The following is a 24,022-nucleotide window of genomic DNA, read 5'->3' on the forward strand; positions in this document are numbered from 1 at the left end:
ACTTTCATGATATCCTACCTTTCCTTCCAAATTTCAAACCTGTTCCCCTGTCCTTTGTAAACCATGTCCTATATTTCTTGACCCCATCTTTCCAATCTTTCTATAATTCAAATAAGGTCAGGAGGTGTGTGTGTAAATATAATTAGGGCACGATATATATGTCCTAATTTTTCTTACCTATCTATCCTCTTTACATGCACACACACATACACACAAACACACACATCCCCACTCAGAAGGGCAGGTGCTTGTTAGCTTATGTCCCCCAATCACAGGAAAGGAAAAGATGGCCAAGGATGTGATTTGGGAATAAGATAACAAGTAGTACTTTTTCACATAGAGGCAGGGGATTTGTTTAAAACACCAAAAACCTAAAAAATTAAAATCCTTTAAAACCTGATATAGCTCTTTTATAAGACATATGAGGTTATAAACACACACCACACAAATCACAGATTCTACTGTAATGCAATCAACAAAAGAAAAATGTTTTCTTGTTGATTTTATACAATTATTTTATTTTACACTTGTTTACTTCACTTTGGACCCAACATGTCCTTAGGTTTCACCCATTCATCAAACTGCTCTGCTGTGAGATAGCCAAGTTCAATAGCAGTCTCCTTTAATGTTGATCCATTTTTGTGTGCTGTCTTAGCAATCTTTGCTGCCTTGTCATACCCTAAAGTAAAAATAAAAATAAGACATAGGAGTTAGCAGTGAAATTTGGTTTTCTAACCAAAAGGTGATCATTATTGTGTACTTGATACTGATCCTACAGGTTTCTTAAGTGATATTTTTTAATCTTAGCAGTGACTATCTTGATAATTATCATTTTTATATGTAATAAAACCTTATTTTTCTTAAACAATACAGACTTAAACATACCTCACTTTCTATAACAGATTTGTTCCTAAATTGAAATTGTCTACCAACTCACAGTATTTTCACAGGGGAAAAAAAAAAAAAAGAAAACTAGCACCAAAATATAAAAATATACCAGGAGGTAAATTTGGAATGTTTCAAACATGTTTAACAAGAAAATAATTTTCTTTCTAACAAAGCATTAACAAGTTACATGCTACACTGAAAATATAGTATTGCATGACTGGAAACTGTGGTGACTGGCACTGAGACATGAGGAGAGAAAAGGAGCCCTGATGCAATGAGAGGAAAGCAATCAGAGTTCTTGGGAGAGATGCACCTTCAGAGCTGCTTCCAACAGCTCTACTCTAATCAGCTCTCTGCTGCAGTGTCTCCATACACTGGCCTCTTCCCAGACATTACAAGAATAAAACATCATAGGTGTACTGTTTACTTCAGAGTTATTTCTTGCCTTTTAAATTAATAAATTAAATTAATAAAGATGAGGGGGGAGCCAGGCAGTTCCACAAGTTGGCTGAACATTAGTTTTTTTAAAGTTAGAGGCAAAAAAAAAAAAAAAAGAACAGAAAAATTGAAAATGAAATAAATGAGGCAGGGAAAAAAGCAAGCTCAGGGGAAGATTACCAAAGAGAAGCAGCCTATTGAGTCAATCTGATCACCTATTAGACAAGATGTTGTAAGTCAGTATGCAATTATTAACCATCTATAAAAGAAATTATAAATGTAGTTAATTTTATTATTTGACTGAATTTGTGAATGCTCAACATGCTGAAAAGAGCATTTACTGAACAAAGTAACTTTTAGACAGAATTTTCAGGTTAAACTTTTGGGATCGATGTTATATATTATGCACTTTCTGCTCTCTTCTGAAGATATCACTTCAACTCCTACAAAACACTATTAACAATCAGTCTGTTACATAATGAGGACACAGAGGCATATACATGATTTGAGGGGTGACAAGTCTAATGATCGGTCAACCAGTAATGTTTTTCCATTTTATCCTTGTAAGGTCTCTGATGAAATGCTTTTTACCTAACATTAAATTGATTCCAAAAAAAGATTCATTAACCATCCAGCTTTATAGGACACCTCCGTTTTGGCAACAAGTTCTGAAGTACGGATTCAATGAAACATTTCTCATGTGAGCCTTTGGGTTCCCCCTGGTATTTCTCCAACTGAATGCTGATATACAGTAATTTTAAATGGATCAAAATATCATGACCAATGCCAATTCTATACCAAAGAACAGACATCCTATTGGGCTCAGAGATACCCAAAGCAAGTCTCATGAGTTCTAATTTTACAAAACTGAAGTGATAGCTTGATGTGAAGTCAAATACATAAAATCTGCTTTGAAAGTTCATGATTACAGAAGAATGTTTTAAAGCAGAAAACATATCATGCCAAATAACTGCATCATAATTTGTTCTAAAACAGAAAATCAAAGAATATGTTAACACCCTCAGCTCCAGCAGTGAGAAGGGGAACAAGGCTTTTAACACATCATAACAGAATGCAATGAATGCCTCAAAACCCACAAACATTTCTTTAATGGGAATCACTATGGTCAGTTTACAATCCAAGACTATATCTCTGATTTATATAATGAAATAGTCACAATTTTTAGAAGAGGCTGGAATACAAAAAGCATAGTTTTAGACAAAATATTTGCATCCCCCCCACCCCATTTCCCCATAATCTTTGACTCTTGTTTTATTTGGTAATTTTCCATTTCTGAATTGAATAAAAAGACAAAAGCAGAGTGTTGTAGAGCATCAAGAGAAGGCAGAAAAATGAATTCTGTGTTGCTAATCAGCCAGTGCCACCTAGTGACACTGTCAACTGTGAGGTCTTATAAATGACCTCCCACAAGCATGTGCATAGAATATCAAGAATCTGAATTTCATTAAGATTAAAATAAGTTTGAACTACTACTTCTGAAATTACTACAACACTTCAAATAAAACGAAGCATAATCAAGCAGGTTTTTGATAGAACTAGGACTCCATAAAAGTTATAAATAAATATAGTATCATTGAGCACAATTTCAAATAAGGGATTTCACTGAGAAAATGTCCAAAAAGAATTTGCTGTCCACACACTGATCCAATGGTCTCTTTCAAGTTTTTCAGCTTTTTAATCTTATATTCAAAATGACATTCTTATTCCTTAAGCCCTTACCTATATGAGGATTGAGAGCTGTCACCAACATTAAAGACTCATTCATTAGCTTGTTGATCCTTTCTGTGTTGGCCTGGATTCCCACCACACAGTTTTCTGTGAAAGAAACTGAAGCATCCCCCAGCAGTCTTGCTGAATGTAACACATTCTTAATCTATAAGAGACAGAGAGAGGTACTTACTAAGACTAACATTTTTCTTTCCAATAACATATTTTTGAGGGTTCATGAATGAATATATAATTCAATAGACACATTGTGCTCCTACAAATTGTAAAGCACTACTATACAAGAGAACAAATGTGAAATAAATTGCAAAGATTTGAGAGCACAGAAATCCGTAAGTGGTGAAAAGAAATACAAATAACCAAAATACAAGACAGCCTGTGCGGAGTTCTAACATAGAAGTATGAAGTGTTTTTAAAAAGCATAGAGAAAGAGAAACTAATTCCAACTGTAGGAATTGGTAAAGTGCTATTTGATGGAGAGGACTTAGATAGCCAGACTCAAAAAGAATCTTCCAGACAAGATAACCAAGATGAAGAGGTTAGAAAATTCAGCATGTGTTTGGGGGCAATTAATAACGTCAGAGTTTCCCAGTTCTTAATAGCCACTAAGTTTTTTACGCTTAATGAAACTAAAATATTCCACAGTCACATTAAAATAACTTTTCATGCAATATTTAAAGATGGGATAAAATGCATGAGGCATTTTCTTCCCTTTTTAGATAACATTCCCAATATTTATTAAGATACACCCACAGCCTAATCTCTTTTAGTCTAAAACCCAAGTCTGACAACTCTACACCTAACAGAAGGCACAGAACTTTAAGATTTAATTTCATATTGATATCTTCATTATAAGGCTGATGTTCATTATCTTGATTTAGTTCTTATAAAGGCAAAAAATAACAGATTTCTTTTTAAAAAGATAAGGCATTTATTGTCATATACCTCTAATTGCCAAACAACTAGTGCCAAATGTTTGGAGTGTGACCTGAAAGCAAAAGTTCATACATCTGAGTTCTGCTTTGGCATGTCTTCTTTTTAATTTCCACTAGAATATTCATTCCATGAAGGCAAAATAACATCTCTATTGTTCACTGTTCTATCACGAGCACACAGCACAGTGTCTGGTACTTAGTAGTAGTTAATAAATATTTGATGAATACAGTGAATAAATAAACTTAATATTTGTCACTTGCATGTTCTTATCATATTAAAATCAGACTTTACAGCAGATACCAAGTAGAAATGAGCCTCTAATATATTTTAGATATAATGCTTTGGATAAATAAATGACTTCAAATGATGATAACTCCATTATTTGTTACAGGGGAAACTGGAGGAACGATAATGCCATCTTGATCCCATCTTCATAAAGATGAAGGAAAAAGAACAGTTTCAGCGCACAGAATAATGTTTTAGATATGTGGAAGGGGTAAAACCAATGAAAGAAAGCCTGAGAGATGACAGGAAAAGTAGGGAGAAAGCGCTGAAGAAACCAAGGATGAAGAATGTTTAAGGAGGGAACAGTCAGCATCAGATGTTAGTAAGAGAAGAACTGTGGAGGGTCTACTGGATTCAGGAAGTCACTAATGACTGTGACCAATTCAGGCACAAGCAGTGGAGCCTGAAGCCAGACTATAGTGACTTTAGTGTGAATGAAAATAAGAAAGGATTATTCTTTTAAGAAGACTGAATTTGAGGGAAAGAAGAAAAAACAGCCTGGGGAGATAAGGTTGAAGGGCTCTTTTTTTTTTTTTTTTTTTTAAATATGAGGAGACTTGAACTTATTTCTAGCCACTAGCATTCCTATGGGTGAAGGACACCTTCTAGAATTTTTCTTTCTATTGAAAATAGTAAACCATCAAATAACTTGAGTCACCTAGTTAAATATTCAGGGTTAATCATCTAACATCAAATAAATGCTTGACTTCCAATCGCTATTGATGTCATCCAAGTACCTAATATAGAATCTCTAGAAACAAAAACCAAGAGAATTAACCTTCACAGTTAAAAACATTAAAAATCAAATTTAAAGCTTACCATCATTGGCTTGAAAACATTCAACTCAAAATGTCCACTGCTGCCTCCAACAGTAACAGCGACGTGATTCCCCATCACCTGAGCTGCGACCATAGTCATCGCTTCACACTGGGTAGGATTCACCTTTCCTTCAAATCACCAGTGAAAGAATCCACATCAAATACCCTCAAGACTTTGAGTAACCAATTAAGATTAGGTTTAATGTCAAATAATCAGAAAAAAGAGGAAATCTAATTCCATTAAATAAGGTAAAACATGTAAGAGGGACCCAACCATCAATGCCACTTTAATGAAACAAACCAATCAAAGAAAGGGGGATGGGTAGCCATATACTGAATCATTCAATAGATAATGAGTAGCCACAACTATAATACAGTTCTATACCTTCATGACTTTCATTCATTCTATAAATATTTATGGAGCAACTACCAAATGACGGGCACCCAATATCCAACGTTGAATAAGAAAGAGCATTCTCTGCCCTCACAGAACTTGGGAGGGTATGGACAGAGAGCTATTACAACAGAAAAGGGGTGCCAAATACAGAGACGTGCAGGCTGCTATGGGAACACACAAAGGAGGCTCCTTAGCAACCCATGAGGAGGCTTCCCAGAGGAAGCTAACTCTTAAGCTGGAATTATCCTATATACCACAGGAGTCTCCATCCTGTCTGATAAGCTCAAGTGTGAACCAAACATCCCAGATATTCTCTGATCAGTACAAGGTAATAAACTGGGAAGATTATTTCCTCATCTGTTACTCTCCCTTTCTCTTTTTTAGGCAATCACTTTGGATTTGCAATTAGCTAACGCTTCACATTGTTTTTCAACATGTTTTTCTTTAATCAGATCTCTCCTCATTGTACACATGTACAGATTTAAAAGAATATATAATCAGGTCTTTCTTTTTTCACTATTAAAAGTCATCTTGTCAGTTTCAGTCTAATCTAAAGTGACTTTTATGAATCTAAATTCTGTCATCCAATGTATTGCTATCTCAACTTTGTGATCTGCTAAAATATCAGCAGGTATTCTCTGCCTTCACTATCAATCACTAGTAAAATATCAAAGGGGCAGAGTCCTTCAGCTTGCCACCAAGATACTCCTTCGGAACAAAGTCAACTGATTAAGTCATTCCTTAAATGTCACTGTTCGCCCAGCTACTTTCATCTAACAGTACCACCCACGCTTCTCCACTGGATGCAATGAATCTCATTTGAGTCTATGAAATGACTTACTGAAATCAAGACATACAGGGTCTGTGCCACTTCCCTTATCTAACAGGTTAACGATGGAAAGAATGAATGAAATAAGAGCAGACTGGTATGACTGGTTTTTATACAACCCATGCTGATCACTTTGACAGCCTATCCTAGAATTCCTTGGCTTTTGAATGATTCACAATCTGTGAGTCATTCAGTGGCTAATGAATAGCCACAGCTACAATAAAGTTCTATGCATTCATGGCTTTCACTCACTCTATAGATATTTATAACGCAACTAATAAATGCTCCCTAAGACAGAAACTATTATACATTTTCTAATGTGGGAATCAAAATACCTGCTGCTACCTGTTTTCCTATATTGTTGGGTGATGTTCCTTGAAGTCCTGATCAAAGATGGCTCACACAAACAGTGTTAAACAAGCATGCCTCACATATCCTTCATCCATTTCTGGGATCACATCAAATGAAAGGAAATGTTCTATAGATGAGAATGCCTGGGATTTAGTCATTCTCAAGCTCCAAAATTTACTAGTTATGTAATTACCTGGCATGATACTGCTTCCAGGCTCATTTTCAGGCAAGATCAGTTCTCCCAGACCCGAGCGAGGACCAGAACCCAGAAAACGTGTATCATTTGCTATCTTCATAAGACTACAAGCAGCAGTGTTCATGGCTCCGCTGAGTTCAACCAAAGCATCATGAGCAGCCAGAGCTTCAAATTTATTTGGAGCTGTGACAAAAGGCAAGCCTGAATAAACAAAAGAAAAAAAAATGCAGGTGAACAGGTTAAAATTAAACATTTCTCTACTATCAGCAAGTTAAATAGAAAGTTCCAGCATATGTAAAGCAAAATCAAAAAGAATAAAAGTTACATTTCTTTCTTTAAGAAATCCTGAAGGGACGGAATGAACCAAGTGATACACTATTACATTTAAAGGAAGAAAAAATAAGTTCAATCAATATATTGAAAGAAAAGACACTACTCTACTGCAAACACATGAGTATGATACCTGACTACTCTTGGGTAAAGACGAAAGGTAAATAAAATTCACTCTGCTCTGTTCCACACTCCTTTCCTAGCACAATTTCTTTTTGCCCACCTTACTCTGTTTCATTTCTCTTCTAGCCAGAGGCCCACAAAATCCGAGAGAAATGGAAGCCAAAATAAATCAAACATTTTCAGTCAACTTTTCCCAAGCTCAAAATTTTAAAGACCTACATATTCTATACTCTTAAGAATACAATTCTCCATTAAAACTTGATTTTTTAAAAAAAGCTGCTAGTAAGCAATAACACACACTATATAATTATCTCTCCTCTAACCCTGTGGTAATATCTGTATTTTATAAATTTTCCAGAGATGACAACTTGGCTCCAATAATAGTTATCATTATCAAGAATACAGTACTCTCTCTACTAAAGGAAAGAAAGATAGGATTCCAAAAGGCTATTAACACAAAGAAGTATCATAGCCTGACAGAAAAAAAGACATTAAGCCTGTCAATATCTACAACATATTTACCATACAAATGAATTTTTCAACCATCATTTCATTCTGCCTGCTTTGAAAACTGGTGTTCAAAACAGCATTACAGGGAAAATGATTGAATACCACCAGACAGCAAATCAAGTTAGCACTATTAGACTTTAATGCATGCTGCATGGACTCATAAACGGAAAACATTTAAAAAGCAAGAGGATTTACATCAACTTCTGAAATAGATATAAAACACAAAAGTTTGATGGAAAAATATTATTTCTAACTTTAAATTCAGAAGAGTTCAAGGCAGAAAAACCTAGAAAATGTATAGACTAATGCATAGAAAATAAGTAATAATTCATATTTTCACTAACCTGTGAGTGCAGCTACTTTTGCAGCAACCTTTTCTGCAAAGCCTATTCTAGTATTTAAACCAGTACCAACAGCAGTGCCTCCAGCTGCAAGCTCATAAATTCTTGGCATGGCAGCTTTTATTCTTGCTATTGCATATTTCACTTGTTGAACATAACCACTGAATTCCTGAAAAGAGAAGGAAATTAAAGTAAGAATAAATAATTTCCTGATGGCTTACAAGTGACTCTAACTACATGAAATAGAAGTTTCTTAAACAAATTTCAGAATACTAAATTATAACTTATTCAAGTAGTATTCATACTATTTCAATTCATAAGATGAGCAAAGTATAGGGAAGGATGAGGATTTATAAATCTTTAAGATAGGACAGTGTTACTGATGAGAACATTTGGCCTGTTTATAAACCAGTATTTGAATAGAAAACAATGAAAAATAACATAGGAAATACAACTTTAAAAAAGAACAGTGTCACTACCATAAATTATTTGTCCATAAATTATTTGTTTATTTGCAATCTACTAAATAAACTGAAGTGATTTCTTATCATTTTTTTGCTGCGTCCCAAACAACTTGGAGAAAGAAAAAATACTGAACCCACTCCCTAGAAAAATACAAAGACAAAATAAGTTTAAAGTCAAAGGATGGACAGATAAAATACAAAAAACCCAAAGCTAACATCATACTCAGTGATGCAAGACTGAAAGCTTTTGCTCTAAGAGCAGAAACAAGACAAGGATGCCTGCTCTCACCACTGCTACTGAACACTGTAACAGAAGTTTTAACCAGAGTAATTAGGCAAAACAAATAAATAAAAGGCATCCACATTGGAAAAGAAGTAGAACTTCTGACAGGGAGATGGAAATGTATTGGTAATGATTGGTGGTGAAGGTTGTAAAACACTGTGAATGCAATTAATGGCATTAACCATACACTTAAAAATGGTTAAAATGGCAAATTTTGTTATATACATGTTACTGCAACAAAATCTAAAAGATAAATATATAACCCCTTTTGGGTAAATCTTATTTATCTGACATATCACTTATACATATACCAGCTGAAGTCACTTACAAAATATATTTTATTGGGGAAAATAATATGCAAACTGAAAAGACAATTCTAATAAAAGTATAAATGCTTCTGATTTAAGATAAAGTCAAACAGAAAAATATAATTTTCTATCATTTTATAATCTAAAGAATGACTATTTTACCTAAGAGGCTGAGTCATGGTCCAAACGGAATTTAGCATAGTGGTTTTTCAACATGACACATAAAAAGAGGAAAATATTAGAAACCAGAGGTATACTCAAAAATTTCAAAGATGTCTGCTATTCCTATTTAGAAATCATGCATGGTATTAAGAAATGATGAAGAAAAGAGAAACAAGACACAGCCTTAAGAAGCAACTTAGTCTAGGGAGTCCAATTTAGTCATATCATTGGTATGTCATTAATCATTTTAGGTATTCCTCATTGCTTCCATAATGAAATTAAGCTAAATGATCACACTTTCTTCAGTGTTTGCTATCATCTAACTAAAGATACAAATAAGAATCTTCCCAAGTAATCAGCTGCCAAACTCTTACCTCAATTTGTGTAACTATTACTTGATAATATTTGATTGCTGGCATATATAATTTGTGTGTTTTACCTCCCAAGCTACATTGTGAACCTACTGAGATAAAACTGTTCCTTTTATTTCCTTCAATTCCTTCACAATGTATACTATAAAACATTCTTTAAGGTATTGATGATAAAGATACATAAAAGAACTTTATGGTATTTTGGAGAAGAGATTAATTTCTCTTTTGCATGTGGCCAAAACAGTTTTTACAAGTTAGATCTGCCTTGCTTACTCATTTTAAAATTATTTTTTAATTTTAAGAACCTACTTAATTTAGAATAAGAGAGACAAGGGAAGAAATCAAGATGATGCTGATGAAGATGAAGATGATGATGATAGCTAACACTAATATGTGCTTACCATGTACCAGGCATGGTTCTAAGCCCTCTAATAAGATAACTTAATTGATCCTCACAGCTTTCTTATTAAAGTTATTCTTTTCCTCATATTACAGCTCAGGAAACAGGCCCAGAGAGGCCAAATAAGTTTCCTAAGGTCCCACAGCCAAGCTAAGATATGGACCCAAGCAATCTGACATTAAGTATGGCTCTTAGCCAATATGTGCTGTTCTTATCTTAAGTAAGTTGGTTAAAAACTGCTCCCTGAGTTAGAATGGTTATTGCCTAAATATCTGTGAAGACTGGGAGAAGGATCAAATGAGAGGGAGGAATTGTAACGGAGAAGATAGACTTTAACAAATGATTTTATAGATATTTCTCATTAGTCTCTAGAGTATTAGAACAGCTAGAAAGAAACATCTGAAATTGTGGAACTGTAACTCATACCATACTTTGAAATTTGCTCTATAACTACCTGTTAAACTGTACTTTGATATTTATCACTTTTCTGCATATATGTTATATTTCACAATTAAAAAAAAAAAACTGCTCCCTGGTTAATGGAAAGCAATCTCTGTTACTACATTTAATTGTTATAAACTTGGCCTTTCTAACCCAGTGTGATTGTACCAATCCCTAAATTGAGTAAAATATTCTAGTCACACTCTTATACCTGTCCAAGAGTAAGTGGAACAGCATCTTGCGTATGAGTACGCCCAATTTTGATGATATGGTCAAACTCTTTGGATTTTGCATCAAGAGCATCATGTAGCTTCTGTAGTCCTGGTAACAGTACTTCATGAACTTCCATTGCAGCAGCAATGTGCATTGCTGTTGGAAAAGTATCATTTGAACTCTGTTTGGAAAAATTTCAAAAGAAATGTACAATGGTTAAATCAAAGGCAACAAAAGACAAATGTGAATGTCTCAATTAAGAAACTCACTGAATACTCCATACTCAGTGTACTAAGAACTCAATTACATTTATGTCTGGAAAGTCATAGGTCACTTGGGAACAAATAGGAAGCAACCTAGTTTCTTGTATGGTTTGTACTCAGGACTGTATTATGCTATGTACACTATCTACATTGAATATATTGTGTATTATAATAATTATAATACATTAATGCATATAAATCACAGTAAAATAAAGAGAAGTATAGTTAACAACAAAAGTATGTAGTATCTATAATATTAACAACTGCATTTAAAGATCACGATAATAAAGTATCTTGTAGTTATACAGGGCATATAGTCTTTAACAAACATTTTTTCATTTATTAAACTTCATGAAAATTCTCTGAGGTAGATCACCACTTTAAAAATAGAAAAGCTAAGCTTTCAAAGAGGTTATGTTTAGGAACTGACAGAATAAGTCCTGACCAGGAAGTCTAAACTAGATGCTCTTTCCTCAACTGCTGCCCCTATATTAAATATTTATGATATTATTTAAAGAAATACATCCATATCAGCTTTTAATTTTTCTTATGGGAAAAAATCAAACCACTTACAAAAGTAGAGTGAATAGTTTAACAAATGCCCACATACCTCTTACCTAAATTAAATATTTATCTATATATAGCCAATCTTGTTTCATCCTTAACTGAATCACATTGCTCTACCCTACCATACACTGTATTATTCTGAACCAAATTCCAGATTTCAGTATATATAAAAGATAAATAAATTAATATTTAAGGCAAGCATTGGGTTTGAAAAGTTCTTCATACAATGAATTTATATTAAAAACATAACCCTTAATTCTAAAAATTTATTAAATTACACCAAACCAAGATCTTGGTTTCTAATTCTCAGTCTTCAGCAAGAGACTCTAAGAGTTCCTTGGGAAAATGGCAATTTCTAAGGCTGAGGCAGGGAAAATACATGATTATAAGCCTGGAGCATCTTGTAGTGCCAGAAAGTAAGGAAATGTTTTGTAAGATAAATAAAAAGAAAGAAGGGAAAAAAAAAAGGATGGTGGCATGTCTAAAGTACATGTGAGCCAAACAGAGAGCGCTCCCAAAGCTGGAACAATGTCAGCAACAAAATAAATAAAGTATTGAATTATAACCCAAAACATAAAATAAATATCCATGAGTATATACTGATTTACATAACTGATTGAACAAATAAAGGTGAAGCTGGGACATATCTTACAGAAAAATTTCAATTAATAAATGTAGAAGGAACAAAGGAAACTGAAAATCACTATTAAAACACCACAGGACACCAACAAACTAGACAAGTATTGAAATGGACAATTGCCTAGAAACATACAAACAACCTACACTGACTAAAGAAACAGAAGACCTCAACAGACCAATCACAAGTAAAGAGATTGAATCAGTCATTGAAAACCTTCCAACAAAGAGAAGCCCAGGACCAGATGGCTTCACAGGAGAATTTTACCAAGCATTCCAAAAAAAAATTAATACCAACCCTGCCAAACTCTTCCAAAAAACTGAAGAAAAGGGAACACTACCAACTCATTCTATGAAGCCAACATCACCCTAATACCAAAGCCTGATAAAGGCACTATAAGAAAACTACAGATCAATCTCTCAAATGATTATAGAAGCAAAATCCTCAACAAAATACCAGCAAATCAAATCCAGCAGCACATTAAAAGAATTATACACCAGGTATGCAAAGATCAACACAAGAAAATCAATTAATGTAATACACCACATTAACAACTCGAAAGGGAAAAACTACATGATCATCTCGATTGATGCAGAAAAAGCAATTTACAAAATCCAGCATCTTTTCATGATAAAAACACTTCAAAAGGTAGGAATTGAAGAAAACTTCCTCAACATGATAAAGGGCATACATGAAAAACCCACAGGTAACATTGTACTCAATGGTGAGAGACAGAAAGCTTTCCCTCTAAGATCAAGAACAAGACAAGGATGCCTACGTCATCGCTGTTATTTGCCATTGTGCTAGAAGTTCTAGCTAGTGCAAATGGGCAAGAAAAAGAAATAAAAGGCATCCAAATTGGATAGGAAGAAGTAAAACTTTCACTAATTGTAGACAACATGATCCTATATTTGGAAAATCCTGAAAAAACTATGGCAAAGCTACTAGAGCTAATAAGTGAGTTCAGCTAAGTGGCAAGATACTTGATCAACAAACAAAAATCAGTAGGGTTTCTCTACACTAGTAACGAGCTATCCAAGGAGGTAATCAAGAAAAAAAATCCATTTACAATAGCAACTAATAAGAATTAACTATCTTGGAATAAACTTAACTAAGGATGTAAAGAACCTGTACACAGAAAACTACAAAACATTTCTAAAAAATCAAAGAGGACCTCAGTAAATAGAAAGACACACCATGTTCATGAATTAGAAGGCTAAATGTCATTAAGATGTCAATTCTACCCAAATTGATCTACAGATTCAATGCAATACCAATCAAACTTCCAACAGACTACTTTACATAAATGGAAAAGCCAATTATCGAATTTTTTTTTGGAAGGGGAGGGGCCTCAAACAGCCAAAAACATCTTGAAAAGGAAGAATGAAGTGAGAAACTCATGCTTCCTGACTTTAAAGCATATTATAAAGCCACAGTGGTCAAAACAGCATGGTACTGGCATAAAGATAAACATATTGATCAATGGAATCAAATTGAGAGTTCAGAAATAGACTCTCAGATCTACGGTCAATTGATTTTTGACAAGGCTCTCAAGTTCACTCAACTGGGACAGAATAGTCTCTTCAATAAATGCTGGGAGAATTGGATAGCCACCCTACACAAAAATTGACTCAAAATGGATCAAAGATCTAAATATAAGAGCCAGTACCATAGAACTCCTAGAAAAAAATGTAGGGTAACATTTTCAAAATTTAGCGATAGATGATAGTTTCTTAGACCTGACATTCAAAGGACAAACAATGAAAGAAAAAACAGATAAATGGGAATTCCTCAAAATTGAATACTTTTTTGTGCTTCAAAGAACTTTGTCAAAAGAGTGAAAAGGCATCCAACTCAATGGGAGAAAACTTGGAAAGCCACATTTCTAATAAGGGTTTGATTGGCAGAATATGTAAAGAAATCCTACAACTCAACAATAAAAGACAACCCAATTAAAAAATGGGCAAAAGACGTGAACAGACATTTTTCCAAAGAGGAAATATAATGGCTAAAAAGCACATGAAAAGATGCTCAGCTTCACTAGCTGTTAGGGAAATGCAAATCAAAACCACAATGAGATATCATTTCACACATACTAGAATGGCCACTATTAAACAAACAGGAAACTACAAATGTTGGAGACAATGTGGAGAAATAGGAACAACTTATTCACTGCTGGTGAGAATGTAAAATGGTACAGCAACTGTGGAAGACGGTTTGGTGGTTCCTCAGCTAAGTATAGAGTTGCCTTACGATCTGGCAATTCTGCTACTCAGTATATACCCAGATCTGAAAGCAGGGAGGCAAACAGACATCTGCACAGTGATGCTCATAACAGCATTATTCATAAGTGTCCAAAGATGAAAACAACTCAAGTGCCCATCAACTGATGAATGGATAAACAAAATGTGGTATATACATATGATGGAATATTATTCAACAGTAAGAGGAGTAAAGTCCTGAAGCACACAACAACATTGATGAACCCTGAAGAGATTATGTTGATTGAAATAAGCCAGGCACAAAAGGACAAATACTGTATGATCTCACTAATATGAACTGATCGTACTACGTAAACTCATGAACATAGAATCTAGAATATAGGTTACAAGGAGATAGAATGAGGATAGAGAATGGGGAGTGATTGCTTAATATGTGCAGAATTTTTATCTAGATTGAACTTAAACATTTACAAATGGATAGAAGTGACAGTAGCATGTTATTACGAATATAATTAACAGTGCTGAATAGTGTGTGAATGTGGTTGAAACGGGAAGTTTAGAGACGTGTGTCACCAAAAGGAAAACCAAAGGTTAAAACATGGGACTGTAGAATACAGTGAATCTTATGGTGGATGACGACTGTGATAAACAGTACAAATATAAAAAAGTTCTCTCATGAACCAGAACAAATGTACAACACTTTTACAAGGAGTTAATAATAGAGTGGTATATGGGAAAAAAATGTACCTATTGCAAACTATTCACAGTAATATCTTAATATTCTTTCATCCACAGTAACAGACGTATCACACCAATATGAGGGGCCAATAATAGGGTGAGGAATAAGGGATAGAGGGACAATCTGGGGTTTTTCTTTTTTGAGAGGTGGGGGTGGGTAATGAAAATTCTAAAATTGATTGTGGTAATGAATGCACAATTATGTGAGGATCCAGCAAGCCACTGATTGCATAGTTTTGAATGGATTGTATGGTATGTGAATATATCTCAATAAAATCGCATTAAAAAAACAAACAAATGAAAAAACACAACAGGAGCAACTGGGGCTGACAAGATTCACTGATAGTTTAAATTAATGGGCAAAAGTTTAAGGACAAATGGGATATTAACATAGTCTCAACATATCCTCCCCAATGTATTAATTACTGTGATTTTAATATATATCCACTAATTTTTTTATACTAGAAAGTGGAGCTTAATTACCCTTCTTTTGAGTTTAAGTAGGACTTAGTGACTCCTAAAATACAGAGTATGAAGAGGAAAAAAGGTAACTTCATAGTGGAGAAACATGGCAAATACCAACTTAACTAAGTGATTAAGGCTAACATCACCAGTAACAAATCAAGTTGTCATCATGTACCCACCTGATGAAGTAATGAGAAGGGTCCTTCACTTCTATGACATTCTACCCCAAAATTTATAGTCTCAGTCTACCATGGGAAAACATCAGACAAACCCAAACTGAAATACCTGAATGATACTTTCAAACATGTCACAAAAGACAAGAAAAAAACAAAAAAACTGTCACAGATTGAAGGGAGATTCAGGAGACATTACATTTAAATACAATATGGTAGCCTAGACTAGCTCCTCCGGAAAAAAAAAAAAAGACACCAATGGAAAAAACAGGTAAATCCTAATAGTCTGTCATTTAGTTAATAGTACTGTGCCAATGATAATGTTTTAGTTTCTATAAATGTACTGTGGTTATGTAATATGCTAATGTTGGAGGAAGCTGAGAGAAGAGTATAGGGAACTCTTTGAACTATCTTTGTAATTCTTTTAGAAACCTAAAATTATTTCAAATTAAAGCGTTTTAAAAAATATACCAGGAGGATCTAAGATGGCGGCATAGAGAGGAGTGGAAGCTAGTTAGTTCCCCTGGAACAACTAAAAAAAAACCAGAAACAACTATAATCTAGAATAACTGAGGGGGGACAAACGTGAGCATCCACTCATCATACACCAACCTGAATTGGGAGGAATGCCTGAGATCACAGCACAAAATCTGTAAGTAAAAATTGTGGATCCAAGCCAGGAGCCCCCTCCCCCCGCAGTCCGAGCTGCAAAGCCACTGGTGCTACAGAGAAGCTCTCTCCCAGAAAGCAAATATAGCTCAGCTGAGCTCCAACTGAGGTTTTAATTAACAAGAGTGAACTGCTCACTATGAGCTACAAATCCCCAACAAGCAGACAGAGACTTTGGGTGATGACTGACCTTGGAAAGCTGGAGGGTCACCTCGGACTAGCTCTGAAGGGGACTTTCTGTCCCTTTTTCAGCTCAGTGGAGAAAGCCTCAGCCATTTTCAGCTCCCAGTGCTCTGACCCAAACAAGGGTGGAGACAGCACAGGCAGAGTCTATTCAAATGTAAATGACCTCTCCCTGGGGGTGTATCTTCTCTAAGAGGAAAGGGGTGGGGCCCAGCTCTACTACTGCCTTCCATTCAGAACCAGAACTCAGAGCCTGGGGGAAAATAGCCATAGGCCACACCTCCTTCACAAGTCTGGAATTACAGGCTGGCAGGCACCACCTGCTGGGAAGAAAAGCACACTGACCCAGGCATCTCAGGGTGTACGAATTTTCTAAGACACACCATTAGAGAAACTGGATACTGAATATTTCTTCCTTCTGGGATCTGAGCCTGTTCTGGTCTGGGAAAACCTGATTGGGGTAACCAAGGAAACCATGCCTAGACAACAGAAAACTACAATCTACACTAAGAAAAATGAAGTTACGGCTCAGTCAAAGGAACAAACTTACACTTCAACTGAGATACAGGATTCAAACAACTAACAATAAGTCAATTCAAAAAGTTTAGGGAAGATATGGTGAAAGAGCTGAACCATATAATGAAAACACCGGACATACATAAGGTAGAAATTGAAAGTTCAAAAAACCAACTGGCAGAATCTATGGAAATGAAAGGCACAGCACAAGAGATGAAAGACACAATGGAAACATACAACAGCAGATCTCAAGGGGCAGAAAAAAACACTCAGGAACTGGAGAACAAGGCACCTGAAAGCCTACACACAAAAGAACAGATAGAGAAAAGAATGGAAAAACACAAGCAATGTCTCTGGGAACTTAAGGACAAAACAAAAAGCAAGATTGTACGTGTCATTGGTGTCCCAGAAGGAGAAGAGAAGGGAAAAGGGGCAGAAGCAATAATAGAGGAAATTATCAATGAAAATCTCCCATCTCTTACGAAAGACATAAAATTAAGAATCCAAGAAGTGCAGCATACCCCAAACAGAATAGATCTGAATAGGCCTATGCCAAGACACTTAATAATCAGATTATCAAACGTCAAAGATAAAGAGAGAATCCTGAAAGCAGCAAGAGAAAAGCGATCTATCACATACAAAGGAAGCTTGATAAGACTATGTGCAGATTTCTCAATAGAAACCATGGAGGCAAGAAAGAAATGGGGTGATATATTTAGGATAAAAACCACCAACCAAGAATCCTATATCTGGCAAAACTATCCTTCAGATATGAGGAAGAGCTTAAAATATTCTCTGAGAAACAGACAATGACAGAGTTTGTGAACAAGATACCTGCTCTACAGGAAACACTAAAGGAAGCACTGCAGACAGAAACGAAAATACAGGAGTGAGAGGTTTGGAAAACAATTTTGGGAGATGGTTGCACAGCAATGTAAGTACACTGAACAAAGATGACTGTGAATATGGTTGAAAGAGGAAGGCTGGGACCATGTGGGACACCAGAACAAAAGACAAACGATAATGACTGGGACTATATAACTCAGGGAAACCTAAGGTGCTCAACAATTGTAATAAAAGGTACAAATATGTTTTTACATGAGGTAGAACAAATGAATCTCAACATTGCAAGGTGTTAAAAATAGGGTGGGATTGGGGGGAAAATACAATCAATGCAAACTAGAGGCTAGAATTAACAGAAACCTTGTATCATGTTTCCTTTAATGTAAAAAAGGCAATATACCAAGGCTAAATGCATATGGGGAGGTGGGGAATAGGGGAAGAGTATGGGACTCCTGGCATTGGTGATGCTGTCTGACTCTTTATTCTACTTTAGGTTAATGCTGTCTTTCCTTTTGTCACTTTCTAGCTATCAAGTTTTGTTTTGTTTTTTTGTTTGTTTGTTTTTCTCTCTTTTCTTTTTCTTTTGCATTTCTGCGTTCTTTGACTCTTCCTCCGTCTTTGTGGAAGAAATGGAGATGTCCTTATATAGAGTGGTGATGGTGCTCAATACATAAATACGTGACTATATGGGGAACCAATGATTGTTTACTTAAGATGAAACGTATGGTGTATGAACAAAACCATCTTAAAGGAAATGGATTGATAAAGATACCTTGACGGCACTATACTGAGTGAAATAAGACAGACATATAAAGACAAATATTGCAGGGTCTCACTGATATGAACTAATTATAATATGTAAACTCATAGACATGAAATATAAGATACCAGGATATAGAAATGAGGCTAAAGAATGGGGAGTGGTTGCTTACTATGAGCAGAATGTTCAACTAGGGTGAACTTAAATATTTGGAAATGACAGGGGTGATGGTAGCACGTTGTGAGAATAACTAACAGTGCTGAAAGGTGTGTGAAGGTGGCGGAAATGGTAAGCTCAGAGTCACGCGTGTCACCAGAAGGAAAGGTGGAGGTTAAAAGACGGGAATGTATAAAACAGTGAATCTTGTGGTGGACAATGTCCATGACTAACTATACAAATATTAGAAATCTCTCTCATGAACTAGAACAAATTTATGTCACTATAACTAGAAGTTAATAATAGAGAGGCATATAAGGAAAAAATATATACCTATTGGAAACTATATACTACAGTTAGTAATATTTTAACATTCTTTCATCAACAGTAACAAATGTACTATACCAAAACTATGAATCAGTAATGGAGGGGGCGTGTTTAGGGGTATGGGAGGCTCTGAGTTTCCTTTTTTTTGTCTTTATTTCTTTTCTGGAGTAGTGAAAATGTTCTAAAAATTGAAAAAAAAAATTGTGTTGATGGATGCACAGCTGTATGGTGGTGCCATGGGCAACTGATTGTACACTTTGGATCTTTGGATAGTTGTATGGTATGTGAACAATTTCAATAAAAAAAAAATATATTATATACATATATATTTTATATATATATATATATATATATTTGTGTGTGTGTATATATATATATATATATATCTCAAACAATAAAAAAGTTTGTATACATGTATACAAATTCAGGTGTCCCAAATTGATTTTTATGAAATTTGAGATACAGAGGCAAGATTCTTAAAAGAAAAAGGAAGAACTTATAAGTAGCCTTCTCAGTAAAGAATGCAAGAAGAATGAACCATCATGTCAAAAAGCTAATGCTGGTTTCTCCTTTAAAAAAAAAAAAAAAAACTTGTGTTCTTTTCAATTTATATCAAGGAAAAGAAGAGATCATATACTGACCTGGCTTTTATTAACATGATCATTGGGATGCACAGGTTTCTTGCTGCCCAGTTCACCTCCTAACATTTCGATTGCTCTATTGCTAATTACTTCATTTACATTCATATTTGTCTGTGTTCCTGATCCAGTCTGCCACACCACAAGAGGAAAATGATCATTTAATTTGCCTGCAGCTACCTGCAGAAAAATTTTTAAAAATGATTATTTTTAAAATAAGAAATACTCAATATTTATTTAACTATTTCAATGAACCACAATCAAGTAAGCCCCACTTATTGTACTATCATATAGATGATCCTTTTCTCATATGCTAAATGACTTGTTGACGGTGCCACTATAGTTAGAATGTGTAGAATGTGGTTGTCCAGCAAATCTAAGCTTTAGCAGCATCACTTGTTCTAACCCCTGCTACTTTAAGAGGTGAAATATTATCTATTCTGAATGGTATTGTAATTACCCTGATTTCAAAAGAAGACTGAATTAAATTATGCAAAAGTCATCTTTCTTATATTTTCTCCAACCACTTCCTCTAATAGTATGCAGACAGGCCACCTATTAAAGCTGGCAAATGTGTTACGTCTTTAGATACATTTATTGTTGTGCTCAGCAGGAATATCCAACAGATGTTACAACAAGACAGCATGATAATGAACTAGTGACTTGAAAATGTGAGTTTGCTAATAGCTACTTCATCTCACAGATGTCCAATGAGTAACAGTTGCCAAACACAAAAATAAACACTGCCCAGATTTGCCCCTATTTTTGTTGTATTTTTATACCTTTGGCTTATGTGTTTGTTGTTGGAGTGTAAGGAGTCTAATAGAGTAGATATTTAACTTCATCTTCTGGAATGATTCTCACTTAAAAAATCAGCATGCCCTTGGAAAATCTATTTCCTTAAACAACTGGTTCACTTTAAAGTAAACCTTTTTTTCTAATTATATAAAAAATAATCAGTGTAGAACATTTTGAGAACCAAGAAAAGAATAATAATCACCATAGTTCAGCCCCTCACAAATGACTGTTAGCATTTTGGCATCTCCTTTCAGACTATTCCATGCAATGGATATGTGTATGTATACAGAAACACATATTTTCTGTTCATTTTTTTTCCTAAACAAAATTAGGATCATACAATACACATATTTTTGCAACCTTTCCCTCCCACTTCTTATATGCTAAATTTTGTTCTATGCCATTCTTTAAAAATTAATTTTCTGTGGCTTTACGGTACAACTATAACTTATGGAAGCAACTATTATGGTTGGATATTTTCTAATTTGTTTTTATTATTATAAGTATTTTATTACTATTGATCACACTGTGTATACAATTTTTAAACTCATCTCAAATTGCTTGCTTAAGATAATGTTATTAGTGGGTTATTAGAATTAAGTTCTTGATATGTATTATCAAATAACTAGTTTTAAAAAGAACCATTTATACATAACTAAGGTATCAAACATGTAAGTTCAGTGTCTTTTGAAAAATTTTATTAAGATAATACAAATTAAGAAAAGTCTAGGGCTTAAAAATAAAAGGCGCATAATCATGCAGAAATGTCACCACAATGTAATATTTTAAGCAGCAGATTAATATCCTCACCAAATAATAATGCTGCTACGCCAACTTGAAGTTCATTAATTTAAGAATTCAGTGCTCCTTTCCCCCGAAAGAGCTTTTTATCATCCAGTAGATTATATGAGTCTGATACTGTTAAATAAACACACGTATCACCTCCTACCTCATCTGCTGCCTTCATTATTGCACTAGCAATTTTTGGATCAAGACCATAATCCTGGTTTACTTCAGCAGCTGCTCGCTTCAAGATGCCAAAAGCTTTAATAACTGGGATCTAAAATTAATCAGAACAATATCTCAGAATTGGAATTTTGGTTAAGCATAAAAATTCAGGATTATTACTTTATGCAGTGCAAAAAGTGTACATAAAACAGAACTTAATATCACTATAAACCTAAAAATATATAAGATATAGAGAAAGATTATAAATAGGTATATAATGAACCAAGAATCACCATTATCATGTATCTGTTTGTTTAGGGAAATCCAAAAAAAGCAGATATTCACTCCCTATATACATATATACATGCACACATACACCTATACAATCCCCATTCATCACATTTCTTATATAAACACTATATAGTATATGTGTTTATTTCAAATATTATATATAAAAACAAAGACTACCCAACCATTTCCCCAACAAATACCATTATTTTTCTTCACTGGAGCCTAAGCTGCATCATAAATTTTCCTCATTCTCTTTAAAAAAAAAAAAGATATATTAACTGCCAATCAGTATGAAATAACCATTTACTGAATGTGTATTGCTTCACCCTAAAGACAAAAAACATGATGATCTAGTTAGTCAGTGAGGTCTTGACACTCAGTAAACCCCTGGAAATTTCTCAGAAGAATTTTATTTAAACCCAGGGTTCCAAAGAGCTCAAGTTGATGGCTTCTGGTACTTCTAAGCATATTTCAAACCCTTTCAGTTTGCAGATCTTTTCACATTCTATCCCAAATCACCTCACCAAATTTAAAAGGATAAACTGAATAACTTTTGATGAGATTTCAATGAAATGATACCTGGTTTTTGTAAAGTAAGAGAATTACAATTTCATGTTAAAATTAATAATACATAGTGTGGTTTAGAGCCCATATAAGGTTTGAATGAGGAAAGGGCAGAAGGGAGAGAAGGAAGTGAGAGAGAGAGTGGAATGAACTTATAAAAGGGAAGCCATAATCCCTGGAGGAGAATCAAAGTGGCAAAACAAAGGAAAGGAAGGAATGAGACAGATTAAACCTGGGTCAGAGAATGAGTATAAACTGAGGAGGAAAGAGAAAAGGAAATAAAAACAGAAAATCTTCATTTTAAATTTTAAGAAACTAAAATCAAAACTTTATAAATGTTTTACCCAAATGAAATAGAAACAAATAGTATACAAGATTAAAAGAATTAAAAGCTTTAAATACAAAAACAAATGGACATTTATATTTCCTCAGGCATAAAAACTGTGGTGTTGGATTGAACTACTACCAAGGTCAATGTTGAATGTCAATCAACACTGGCCACCTGAATGGAGTATTGACCCCACATATATGGATTCATAAAAATGAAAAGATTCACAGCAGAGAGAGTTTCACTAAATTCCAGTGAAATAAAATGGCAAAAATGTATCCTTGGGTAGAAAAGAAGTGTTGGATTATTGTTAATTTATTCACATTAGAAATTCATCATCTTTTTTTGTTGGTTTTTCCTTTGGATCAGGTGCAAAGGATTGAATTTAATCATCCTACTCAGCTCATGACAAGTATAGTCTGTTTCATAGTCAATGAATTTTAAGAACTCAATTCAGATGAAGCCAAATGTGATAAAATTGACAACCTAAGGGTCCATTTTTCACAGAAGCAAAATCCAAACAGTTGGCCTGTCTCTGGAGGAGCAGCATATAATCCTGCACCCCTAGAACCACATAACTTGCTGATTTGAAACAGGACATATTAAAATATAAGCCATGCTTACTCCCACCAATATTGGCTGGGACTGACCTCCTCCAACACAGGTGTTGTATTATATGAGAATATTTTAGTGTCAGTTGTCAACCTTTGTCACCAACTATATAGTCACACCCTATGTATACCTCACCACCAAATCAGCTGCCAGGTGGCAATGACAAAGATTTTCTTCAAAGAAGATTCAGTTGCACGTTGTAAAAATCGATAAACATGTCAAGATTCAATCTTAAACGTTTTGGGATGAGTCAAAACATGGAAGTTAAAACTACAACAAGACAAAAAGTATACTTAGAAGGTAACTGTTAAACAACACCTCACCAGTTGGAGCCTGGCTCTTCTAGTCTTACTATCCTATCCTAATTCCTACAGTAGGATATGGAACATTTTTTTCATTGATTCTTTTCATATTTTAACATCTCTGAAATCAAGAAGCATCTTACAATCAATGACATATCATAACTTTAATTGGCAGCCTTTTATTCTCTTATT

At 34.5% G+C, this 24,022-nt stretch overlaps 1 protein-coding gene across 1 annotated transcript in view; it reads right to left on the reverse strand.

Moving 5' to 3' along the window:
- Nucleotides 1-489: 489 nt before the first annotated feature.
- FH (fumarate hydratase) overlaps nt 490-24,022 on the reverse strand; it is a 33,180-nt gene continuing 9,647 nt past the window's right edge. The window contains exons 3-10 of the mRNA XM_037822021.1: nt 21,735-21,845; nt 19,991-20,167; nt 10,829-11,011; nt 8,192-8,357; nt 6,882-7,085; nt 5,113-5,240; nt 3,067-3,220; nt 490-679 (exon numbers count right to left, since the gene is read on the reverse strand). Of these exons, the coding sequence (XP_037677949.1) occupies nt 537-679; nt 3,067-3,220; nt 5,113-5,240; nt 6,882-7,085; nt 8,192-8,357; nt 10,829-11,011; nt 19,991-20,167; nt 21,735-21,845 (1,266 nt within the window). The 3' untranslated portion in view covers nt 490-536. The remainder of the gene's footprint in view (nt 680-3,066; nt 3,221-5,112; nt 5,241-6,881; nt 7,086-8,191; nt 8,358-10,828; nt 11,012-19,990; nt 20,168-21,734; nt 21,846-24,022) is intronic.

This window comes from Choloepus didactylus, chromosome 2, assembly GCF_015220235.1.
Source record: "Choloepus didactylus isolate mChoDid1 chromosome 2, mChoDid1.pri, whole genome shotgun sequence".
NCBI lineage: Eukaryota > Metazoa > Chordata > Mammalia > Pilosa > Megalonychidae > Choloepus > Choloepus didactylus.